The 11,304-nt window shown below is 53.3% G+C and overlaps 1 protein-coding gene across 1 annotated transcript in view; it reads right to left on the reverse strand.

The window, feature by feature from the left end:
* TNXB (tenascin XB) overlaps positions 1–11,304 on the reverse strand; it is a 70,577-nt gene that overhangs the window by 21,122 nt on the left and 38,151 nt on the right. Inside the window, exons 13-21 of the mRNA XM_011944765.1 lie at positions 10,742–11,050; positions 8,868–9,155; positions 8,294–8,602; positions 7,563–7,877; positions 7,131–7,448; positions 6,398–6,721; positions 3,528–3,824; positions 867–1,193; positions 128–451 (exon numbers count right to left, since the gene is read on the reverse strand). Of these exons, the coding sequence (XP_011800155.1) occupies positions 128–451; positions 867–1,193; positions 3,528–3,824; positions 6,398–6,721; positions 7,131–7,448; positions 7,563–7,877; positions 8,294–8,602; positions 8,868–9,155; positions 10,742–11,050 (2,811 nt within the window). The remainder of the gene's footprint in view (positions 1–127; positions 452–866; positions 1,194–3,527; positions 3,825–6,397; positions 6,722–7,130; positions 7,449–7,562; positions 7,878–8,293; positions 8,603–8,867; positions 9,156–10,741; positions 11,051–11,304) is intronic.

Consider the following 11,304-nt stretch of genomic DNA (forward strand, 5'->3'; position numbering starts at 1 on the left):
CACAGAGCGAGGGCGGGACACAGGAGACAAGTCCTGGACCCCCAGGGCTTGGTGAAAGGGCACAGCAGTAAACCAGGTACCCATGAGGGAAAGGTAGTTCTCCCCTGAAACCCCAAGCACTACTCACCAGTCACGCCCACGGTGGACACCGGGCCCACGCGCCGCCCCTCGTGGAGGCCATACAGGTGCATCTTGTACTTGTGCCCGGGCTCCAGGCTCCCCACGGTGACCTCGCTCTCCTCGCCCCCGACACGCACCACCTGGGGCCGCCCGTCCCTGTCCTTGTACTGCACGGTGAAGGAGTCGAAGCGGCCCTGGGGGATGGTCCAGGAGAGGCTCAGCGAGTCAGGGGAGGATCCTGTCACTGTCAGCTCCCCCAGGAGTGGCTCCTCGGGGGGCTCCGGGGCCTCTGTGCTGGGTTCTGTGGGGCTGGGGGTCTCTTCCTCTGCAGCTGAGAAAAAGGGACACAGAGAGGATGGTAAGGTCCCTGGGAGATGTGCTCACATCGTGGGGAAAAGGAGGGAGAAGCCAGGGCTGTGACTAGGGGGCTTGAGGTCAGTTCAGAGAGGCCCATTCTTGGGGCTGGGTGGTCCTGCTCAGCTGACAGCTAACACACATGATAAATTCCAGGGTCAGCTGTGAGGGACCTGGCACAGCTACCAGCACAGCAAAACTCCCGATGGCCCCTCCCTGCTCAGGAGCCAGGGTCAACCACACAAAAAGGTACAACGGGATCCTCAGCCCCAGCGACAAGCAGGTCTGTGGTACTGACCAGACCCCTGTCACATTCCCCACCAGTCATCACCAAAGAGCAAGAGGGTGACCCTCCCACGGCTCCCACCCTGGGGCTCCCATCGTTCACTCACCCGTCACCCCGATGGCAGACACGGGGCCCACGCGCTGGCCACCGTGGAACCCGTACAGGTTCATCTTGTATTTATGGTCTGGCTCCAGGCCGGAGATGGTGACCCTGTCCTCATGTCCTGGCACCCGCGTTGCCTTGGGCTGCCCATCCCCATTCTTGTACTGGACCAGGAAGTGGTCAAACTGTCCCTCAGGAACTGTCCAGGAGAGGCTGAGGGAGTCAGGGGTGGCATCTGTCACGGTCAGCTCCCCCAGGCGAGGCTTGATGGGGGGTTCGGGGGTGGGAGGTTCTGTCGGGGCTGGGGCCATTTCTTCATCATTTCCTGGGGCTGCATCAGAAAATAGAGAGAATGGGTGGACATGCCTGGTGGGCCTCCTTTTAGCCAAGAGACTCTGGGATTCTCTTAGACACACCAGGGACCCACAGCCTGGATGCTGGTGCCCCAAGCTTAGGATATCATTCTTCTGCTTTGAATGCTCAGTTAACACCACACCTGTGGTGAAGTCATGATGCTCAGGTGGCATCCCCGTGATGCTCAGTGTGCATGCCTGGAACCCTCAGGAGCTGTGAAGCAAATTTGTTTTGCAGGACAGAATTGATGCTTTATAAGAATACCAACCAGGGCTGGGCGCGGTGGCTCAGGCCTGTAATCCCAGCATTTTGGGAGGCCGAGACAGGCGGATCACGAGGTCAGGAGATCAAGACCATTCTGGCTAACACGGTGAAACCCCATCTCTACTAAAAATACAAAAAATTAGCCAGGCGTGGTGGCGGGCACCTGTAGTCTCAGCTACTTGAGAGGCTGAGGCGGGAGAATGGTGTGAACCTGGGAGGCGGAGCTTGCAGTGAGCCGAGATCGCGCCACTGCACTCCAGCCTGGAGATAGCAAGACTCCGTCTCAAAAAATAATAATTAAAAAAAAAAAAAAAAAAGAACAGCAACCAGGGCTGGGCGAGGTGGCTCAGGCCCATAATCCCAGCACTTTGGGAGGCCGAGGCGGGCGGATAACCTGAGGTCAGGAGCTGGAGACCAGCCTGGCCGACATGGCGAAATCCTGTCTCTAATAAAAATACAAAAATTAGCCAGGCATGCTGGCAAGCACCTGTAATCCCAGCTACTCGAAAGACTGAGACAGGAGAATTGCTTGGATCCGGGAGGCAGAGATTGCAATGAGCTGAGATCACACCACTGCACTCCAGCCTGAGAGCCTGGGTGACAGAGTGAGACTCCATCTCAAAAAAAAGAAAAAAAAAAAAAGAAAGAAAACAAAGAACACCAACCAAACATAACAGGCAAGTTGTATCAGGAGGTTCACCCACTTGGGCTTGGATATTCCACCTAATTCTGAGCATTTTTAGAAACCAACTTAGATTTTACAGCTGAGGGTAGAGAGATGAGACCGCATGAGGGCATCTTTGCAGCTGAGTTGTCTCTGGACCTGGCAGTAGCTCTGCTAACTTATGGCAGAGAGTGCACCTCCAGTTTTGCCAGCTCTTTTGGCCCGTATGGAATCAATTGCTTTGTTTTCATTGATTTCTTTAATCTTTTCTGCACTTCATAGGGTTTTATTCTGCCTTCATAGTGGAATTACAAAATCATCACATTTCATTTGTCTGTTCTTTTCGAGAACTGAGTCTTAAGCATCTAGGGGGTAACAGCTATAAAAGAGCTTCACAAAAGCATCAAAGAGCCGAGTTACAGGGTAATGAAGGGAAAACGCCTTATTAAGTTGTGCACATGGCCAATATTTGTAATTAAAGTAATAGTATCCATGTTAACAGGATTCAGTGTTGTTTTAAAAGTAAATGGGTATTAATTTGGGGGCTTAGAGAACACATACAATTTTTCCCACGGAAATCAGGATAATTATGAGAATTTGCCCTAAGGGATTTTCAGGAACTTCCTACTTTGCTCAGAAGGGAAAGACTGCAGTTATCTCTCATTGTGTGTGAGAGCCAAACCACACTCCCACCCATCCTTCAGGACAGGTATGGTTATTCCTTCTTTACAGATGAGGAAAAGGAGGTACAGAGAGGTTGTGTGTGTGCTTTTTGTTTGTTTGTTTGTTTGTTTTGTTTTTTTGAGATAGAGTCTTGCTCTGTCACCCAGGCTGGAGTGCAGTGGCTCGATCTCAGCTCACTGCAACCTCTGCCTCCTGGGTTCAAGCCATTCTCCTGCCTTAGCCTCCCAAGTAGATGGGACTACAGGCATGTGTCACCACACCCAGCTAAGTTTTGTATTTTTAGTACAGATGGGGGTTTTACGATGTTGGCCAGGCTGGTCTCGAACTCCTGACCTCAGGTGATCTGCCCCCTTCAGCCTCCCAAAGTGCTGGGATTACAGGCGTGAGTCACCGTGCCCAGACAGGTTATGTGATTCTCTTGAGGTCACACAGCTCAAATGGGCTGAGACTATGGTCAACCCCAGGTGTACCTCAGTCTGTGTTATTTTCCTGGTCCCCCACCTCTTTGAGAACCTAAAAAGCCCATGTGTAAAGGCTAGAAGACCTGGGGCAATACCAAAGGCTTGGAGTGAAGGCACCAGCAAAACCATTCCCAGGAGCTTGGGAGGCTCAGGGAAAGTAAGATAAAGCCACCAGATACAATAAAGGGGAAACTGAGTCTAGTTCAGGGCAGGGCCCAGTGCCCTACTGCACACTCACCAGTTAAACCAACAGCAGACACAGGGCCCATGCGCTGGCCACCATGGAAGCCATACAGGTTCATCTTATACTTGTGGTCTGGCTCCAGGCCCGAGATGGTGACCCCGTCCTCGTGTCCCGGCACCCGCACCGCCTTGGGCTGCCCGTCCCCATTCTTGTACTGGACCAAGAAATGGTCAAACTGGCCCTCGGGGACTGTCCAGGACAGGCTGAGGGAGTCGGGGGTGGGGTCTCTCACTGTCATCTCCCCTAGGCGCGGCTTCACAAGAGGAGCATCAGGGGACTCCTCTTTGGGGGCTGGAAAGAGATAGAAACAGAATCTTTTCTGTTGCTGGAAGGAGCTGTCGAGGCCCCAGCTGCTTGAACTCAGGTCAAAAGGTAGGCCCAGTCTGGGCCTAACTGAAGATCGATTTCTGATTATAATCATTACAGTCTTTTGTGGCTTCCTTATGGTCCCTCAAACATGCCAGGCGGCCTCCTACCTCAGCACTTTTGCAGTGACTGTTCCCTCCACCTAAATGTTCTTTCCCCAGATACCTTCATGGCTCATCCCCACCCTTCCTTTAAGTCTTTGTTCAAAAGCCACCTTCTCTGGGCCTTCCCTGACTGCTCTACTCAACATTTCAGTTTTCTCAATTGCAATGTATCCTCCTTCTATAGATCTAATTTCAGCAACGAATTGGAAAACAACAGTTATGAGACACTCAGGAGACTGTAGCACTACCTGGATACGTGATATCAAGGCATGATTGTTCATTTATCAAAGTATGCTAATTGTATTGTGGAATTTTATTATTTATTTATTTATTTATTTGTTGATACAGAGTCTCGCTCTGTCACCCAGGCCAGAGTGCAGTGGCGCGATCTTGGCTCACTGCAACCTCCACCTCCTGGGTTCAAGCAGTTTCTTGCGCCTCAACCCCTCAAGTAGCTGGGACTATAGGCACATGCCACCACGCTCTGCTTTTTTGTATTTTTTTTTCTTTTTTAGTAGAGATGGGGTTTCACCATGTTGGTCAGGTTGGTCTCAAACTCTACCTCAAGTGATCCACCTGCCTTGGCCGCCCAAAGTGCTGGGATCAGGCATGAACCACCTCACCTGGCTGTATTGTGGATTTTTTAAAAATAATTTTTCAAAAAAGAGATATACTTTTAAATATTTAGTGATGAAAGGATAGGGTGTCTGTGGTTCGTTTTAAAATATTGCAGTAGTATAACCATACAATGCAATACTGTTTGGCAATAAAAAGCAATGTAGTGACTGAGAGCAGGTAGCTCATGCCTGTTATCCCAGCACTTTGTAAGGCCCAGGCAGGAGGATTCCTTGAAGCCAGGAGTTTGATATCAGCCTGGATAACACTGTGAGACCCCATCTCTACAAAAAAATTTTAAAAATTAACTGTGTGTGGCAAGCACCTGTGGTCCCAGCTACTTGGGGGGCTGAGATGGCTTGAGCCCAGGATTTTGGGGCTGCAGTGAGCTATGATCATGCCACTACACTGTAGCCTGGGCAATAGAATGAGAATTTGTCTTAAAAAAAAAATCAATCAGTCAATCAATCAATTCAATAGCAATGTAGTAAATGTAGTACTTCTACATGCTACATCGATGAACCTCAAAAAAATTATGCTCAGTGAAAGAAGCCAGACACAAAAGGATACATATTGTGTGATTCCATTTATACGAAATGTCCTGAAAAAGCAATCTACAGAGAAAAAATTAGATTAGTTATAAACTAGGGCTGAGATAGGAATGGGTCTGGACCCAAGATTTCTTTTGGGGGTGATGGAAAAGTTCTAAAATTAGATTGTGGTGATGGCTGCACAAGTAGGTAAAGATACTAAAATCAGTAAGCCGTACACTTAAAACAAGTGTATTTTATGCTACATGAATTATATCTCAATGAAGGTGTTAATAAAGAAAACATTCAGGCCGGATATGGCGGCTCACGCCTGGAATCCCACCACTTTGGCTGAGGTGGGAGGATCACTCGAGCCCAGGAGTTCGAGACTGGCCTGGGCAACATGGCTAAACCCTGTCTCTACAAAAAACACAAAAAATTAGCTGGGCATGATGGAGCGTGCTTGTAGTCCCAGCTATTTGGGAGGCTGAAGTGGGAGGATCCCTTAAGCCCAGGAGGTTGAGGCTACAGTGCAGTGAATTGTCACTGTGCCAGTAGACTCCAGCCTGGGCGACAGAGTGAGACCTTGTCAAAAGAAAGGAAGAAAGAAGGAAAGAAGGAGAGAGAGAGACAGAGAGAGAGAGAGAGAAAGAGAGAGAGAGAGAGAGAGAGAGAAAGAAAGAAAGAAAGAAAGAAAGAAAGAAAGAAAGAAAGAAAGAAAGAAAGAAAGAAAGAAAGAAAGAAAGAAAGAAAGAAAGAAAACATTCTAGTGATTCTAGTGGAGGAAATGAGTGGGGCAGAGATGAGTCAGACTGGCCAGAAGTTGATATTTGATTGAAGGAGGGTGGCAGGGTGATGGGTACTTGAGGTCTTTGTACTATTCTTTCTATTTATACATTTGAAATTTTATTTAACAAATATTTATTAATTTAATTAATTTGTATTTCAAAAATGTGTTCCAATCTCACAAAAAGAGTTCTCTATAGAGTTCCGAGGAAAAGCAGAGAGCCACAAACCAGCCCGTGAATCACCTCCCGAGAGGCCTGTCTCCGGGAGCCTCTCCCACATGGCTCTAACACTTCTCCTGGATTTGCTCTCTCTGTCCCCAGATCACACCCATCCTGAGGCTTTAGCGAACAGGGTGCATTATAGGTTTGAGGTCTTGGGATCCTGGGTCCCTAGTGGAAGAGATGCTGGAGGCTGCACTTTCCTAAGACCCTACCCAGAGGGCTCTGCAGTGCACACTCACCCGTGACGCCCACAGCGGACACCGGGCCCACACGCCGCCCCTCGTGGAAGCCGTACAGGTGCATCTTGTACTTGTTCCCGGGCTCCAGGCCCCCTACAGTGACCTCGCTCTCCTCGCCCCCAACACGCACCACCTGGGGCCGCCCATCCCTGTCCTTGTACTGCACGGTGAAGGAGTCGAAGTGGCCCTGGGGGACGGTCCAGGAGAGGCTCAGTGAGTCAGGGGAGGATCCTGTCACTGTCAGCTCCCCCAGGAGCGGCTCTTCGGGGGGCTCCGGGGCCTCCGTGCTGGGTTCTGTGGGGCTGGGGGTCTCTTCCTCTGCAGCTGAGAAAAAAAGGACACAGAGAGAGTGAGGCAGGGTCCCTGGGGGATGTCTTTGGGACTTGGGGAAAAGGAGAGAGAAGCCAAGGTTATGACTGGGGGACCTGAGGTCATTTCAGAGAAGCCCATTCTTGGGGCTGGGTGGTCCTGATCAGCTGACACATGACAAGTTCCAGTGTCAACTCTGGGGGACCTGGGACAGCCACCAGCATAGCAAAGCTCCCGACGGCCCTTCTCCGCTCAGGAGGAGACAGGGGTCAACCTCACAGGAAGGCCCAAGGGGAGCCCCAGCCCCAGCCCCAGCCACAAGCAACTCTGTGGTGCCGACCAGACCCCTGTCACATTCCCCACCAGTCATCACCAAGGTGACCCTCCCACAGCACCCACCCTGTGGCTCCCACTGTTCACTCACCCGTCACCCCGATTGCAGACACAGGGCCCACGCGCTGGCCACCGTGGAAACCGTACAGGTTCATCTTGTACTTGTGGTCTGGCTCCAGGCCCGAGATAGTGACCCCGTCCTCATGCCCTGGCACCCGCACCGCCTTGGGCCGCCCGTCTCCGTTCCTGTACTGGACCAGGAAGTGGTCAAATTGGCCCCCAGGAACTGTCCAGGACAGGCTGAGGGAGTCGGGGGTGGCGTCTGTCACGGTCAGCTCCCCCAGGTGAGGCGTGATGGGGGGCTCGGGGGTTGCGGTGGGAGGTTCCGAAGGCTCCTCCTCCTCCGGGACTGGACAGAGACATGGAAAGAGAGGACTGAGGTGGGCAAGGTATCTGCGGGACTCTGCTCTCCTCTGGACTCTCCCAGCCATCTGAAAGGAGGCACAGTGGGCAGAGTTCTCACCTGTCAGGGCCTCGACATGGACAGGACCCACATGCTTCCCATCGCGGAAACCATACAGGGTCACCAGGTATCTGTGGTCAGATTCCAGGCCAGAGAGGGTGATGTCATTCTGGTCGCCTCCTGTACGGACCGTTTGGAGTTGCCCTTCTCTATCTGTGTACTGGATTTCGAAGGAGTCAAATTCTCCCTCAGTCACCATCCAGGAGAGATGCAGGGTATGCGGCGTGGCCTCCTCCACTGTCAGCTCCCCGAGGAGAGGCTCAGGCGCTGGAGGGGTCGGGGCCGTGGTCTCAGTTTCTGTGTCTTCCCTGCGGGCTGGTTCACAGAGACAGGTAGAGACAGATGGCTGGTCTGTTGCTGCACCCAGACTCTCAGGAGAAGTGAGGGAGGAGAGGGAGTGAGGGCAAGCAATCAACAATCGAAAGACCAGCTTTTGCTGCACGTGGGTGAATTTCAAAAGCATTGTGCTAAGTGCAATAAACAAAACACAAGAGACTGCGTATTGTGATTCCATTACACGGAAAGCCAAAATGCTGTCTCCAGAATGACTGAAAGCAGACAGTGGTTGCTGGAGGCTGGGGCTGGGGCAATGGACTCTAAAGCGGCACAAGGAAACTTTCTGGATCAATGGAAATGATATAAAATGGGAAGTTCAGAGATCTTATGGCTCAGTCAGACTTGGAGAGCCAGGCAGGAAGGAGGCACAGGTGTTCCAGCTGCTGCACACTCACCAGTTATGGCGACGGCCGAGATGGGGCCCACACGCTTGCCGCTGTGCAGGCCGTAGAGCAGCAGCTTGTACCTGTGGGCGGGGTCCAGGCCCGGCACGCTGACCTCCCTGAGGCTGCCCTCCACGGGCACCACCTGGGGCTGCCCATCCCTGTCCTTGTACTGGACCACAAAGGAGTCAAATTGGCCCTCAGGGACTGTCCAGGAGAGGCCCACGGAATTCTGGGTCACGCTGGTCACCTGCAGCTCCTCCCCCAGACGGGGTTTTGGGGGACGTTTTGTTCCAGTATCGTCCATAGCACTCCGGGCCTCTGAGATGGAGACACGGAGAGGAAACGGCTGAGCTGTTTCTGGAAGCCTGGGTGACCTCGAAGGGCAGGATCGAGAGGTCTGGAGACAGGGCTTTGCGTGGCTGAGTCCTGCTGGGCTGTGCTAGGGGCTTGTGCAGGGACGTGGGGAGCTGGATCTGAGCCGAGTGGCTGGGGCCAAATAATGGTAATGGCAGCCACCACAAGTGATCATCTGCTGCTTGGCCTGAGGGGAGCAGGGCAGGGACCTGCAGGGAATGCCCCTCACCCGTGGTGCCGTCGGCAGTGAGGGGGCCATGGCGTTTCTTGCCCAGGAGGCCATAGAGGAGGAATCTGTACTTGCGGCCGGCGTCCAGAGGGGCGACGGTGACAGAGCGCTCGTGGCCCTCCACGGGCACCACCTGGGGCCCGTCTTTGTCCTTGAACTGGACCACAAAAGAGTCGAACTGGCCCTCAGGGACCGTCCAGGAGAGGTGCAGTGAATCTGGGGTGGGGTCTGTCACCCACAGCTCCCCAAGGCGAGGTGGGGCCCCTGGGCTGGAGTCACCTCGGGCAACTGATGAAGAGGAAAGGTTCTTGTGTTTATTTTTTCCAGAACGACTCCTTGACTGCCTCCCTCTGGGGCTGGAAAAACCCAGAACTGCCCAAATGCTCAGTGCTTCCCCAAAATATTTCCATCACCTCCCATCCTCACCACCATCTCCATCTGGTCCACGCCTCTCTCCCCTTGACCCAAGTTGGGAGGGTCACCTGTCCTGAGTCACCTCCGGGAGAAGAGATTCCCTAGCTCCCTGCCTCATCTTACTCCCCTTTCTGTCCAGCCTCTTTCCACCTCGCACAGACTGCTTCCCCAGCAGGGTGCAGCTTCTTGCAGACTGGGTCTCTATCTCCTCTTACCCAGGAGCACATGACTTGGCTGGCCCCTGAGGAAAGGAGTGATTTGGCCAGCCCCGAGGAGCACAGGATCCCTGATGGGGGCAGACAGCAGGTGGGGGAGGCAGGATGATATGACACAGGTAGCTCTCACTCCTTCTCCATTCCCTTTCTTATTCTCACTGGCTGGCCCGGGAGAACTAAGGCTCCCATGGGACCTGGTGAAGAAGCGTGGGCTGCCTGTGAGAATGTTGAGGGGGATGAAGCTGGGGAGCTCAGGCAGGGAAGGGATCTAGTGTCTGCCTGAGGAGCCATCCCAGGGCTTGAGAAGGAGCTGGCCTGCTGCCTTCCTGGACGGTGAGGATGCTGACGACATTGTTATTTCAAGTTTTCTGGCAACAGGGAGCCCCCAGGGGCAGGGGAGGGCCTGGACTGAACCCTCCGAAAGGGGCACAGCTGGGCTGGGCTCCTCTGGTTCCCAATTTCTCAGGCTCCAGAAGGAGGGCAGAGAAGGAAGGACAGCCTCTGTAGGAGGCACATATGGGCCCAGACAGGCCTGAGCTAGGAGGGTGAGAACCTGGGTGAGAGTCATAGGGGAGACAGCAAAGACTCTCAGGAGGTGACGGATTCGCAAGGCAGGAAGGGCTCCTGGCTCTCCTCGCCCCTTCTCCCAGCACCCCCAGGCTCCCACATCCACCCTGCAGGAAGAGGCCTGCAGGGGCTTCCCTCATCCAACAAAAGTAGAAATTACAAGAAGAGAGGCAGAGTCAGCAGCCGAGAGCAGACCCAGGAACTGGACCCAGTCTCCTGATCCTCATCTGCTTTGTGGCTTTTCTCTCTCTTTTTTTTTTTTTTTCTTGGTCTTTTTTGAGACAGAGTCTCGCTCTGTCACCTAGGCTGGAGTGCAGTGGCGCCATCTTGGTTCACTGTAGCCTCCACCTCCCGAGTTCAAGTGATTCTTGTGTCTCAGACTCCCGAGTAGCTGGAATTACTAGCGCCTGTCACCACACCCAGCTAATTTTTGTCTTTTTAGTAGAGACAGGGTTTTTCCATGTTGGCCAGGCTAGTCTCAAACTCCTGACCTTAAGTGATCCACCTGCCTCGACCTCCCAAAGTGCTGGGATTACAGGCGTGAGTCACCATACTAGCACCATGTGGTTTTTCAAATGAGACAGAGCAGGTGGACAAAGGCAAGACTCAGTAGAGGGAGTGAAGAGAAGGGTGGGAAGGCTGTGGCCTCAGGCTCAGCTGTGTGGGGGCCCCTCTCACCCGTCTTTGCCTCCACAGAGACTGGGCTGCGTCGTTTCCCGTCCTGGATCCCAAAGAGCAGGAACTTGTACTTGCGGGAGGGTTCCAAGCCAGGGATGGTGACCTGCCGCTGGTCTGCAGCCACAGGCACCACCTGGGGCTGCCCGTCCCTGTCCTTGTACTGAACCACAAAGGAGTCGAATTCACCCTCAGGGACTGTCCACGAGAGGCCCACAGAGTCAGGGGTTACATCCGTCACTGTCAGCTCCCCTAGGCGTGGCTCCAGGGGAGGCTCGGAGGCCTCCGTGGCTGGGGCTGGTGGGAGGGGAGCTGGGATTTGGGAAGACAAAGAACATGGTTGAGATCTCTGAGGGGTGAACCCCCGGGTTTTGAGGGCCTCAAGGGGGCTGTGAACTGAGATGGGGAATAGTTACACCTTTATTTCCAGACCTCTAACTGAAATGCAGCATTTCTTTCAAAAACTAATGTAGAAGGCCGGGCGCGGTGGCTCAAGCCTGTAATCCCAGCACTTTGGGAGGCCGAGACGGGTGGATCACGAGGTCAGGAGATCGAGACCATCCTGG

The sequence above is a fragment of the Colobus angolensis genome, unplaced genomic scaffold (genome assembly GCF_000951035.1).
Source record: "Colobus angolensis palliatus isolate OR3802 unplaced genomic scaffold, Cang.pa_1.0 Scaffold236, whole genome shotgun sequence".
Taxonomy (NCBI): Eukaryota; Metazoa; Chordata; class Mammalia; order Primates; family Cercopithecidae; genus Colobus; species Colobus angolensis.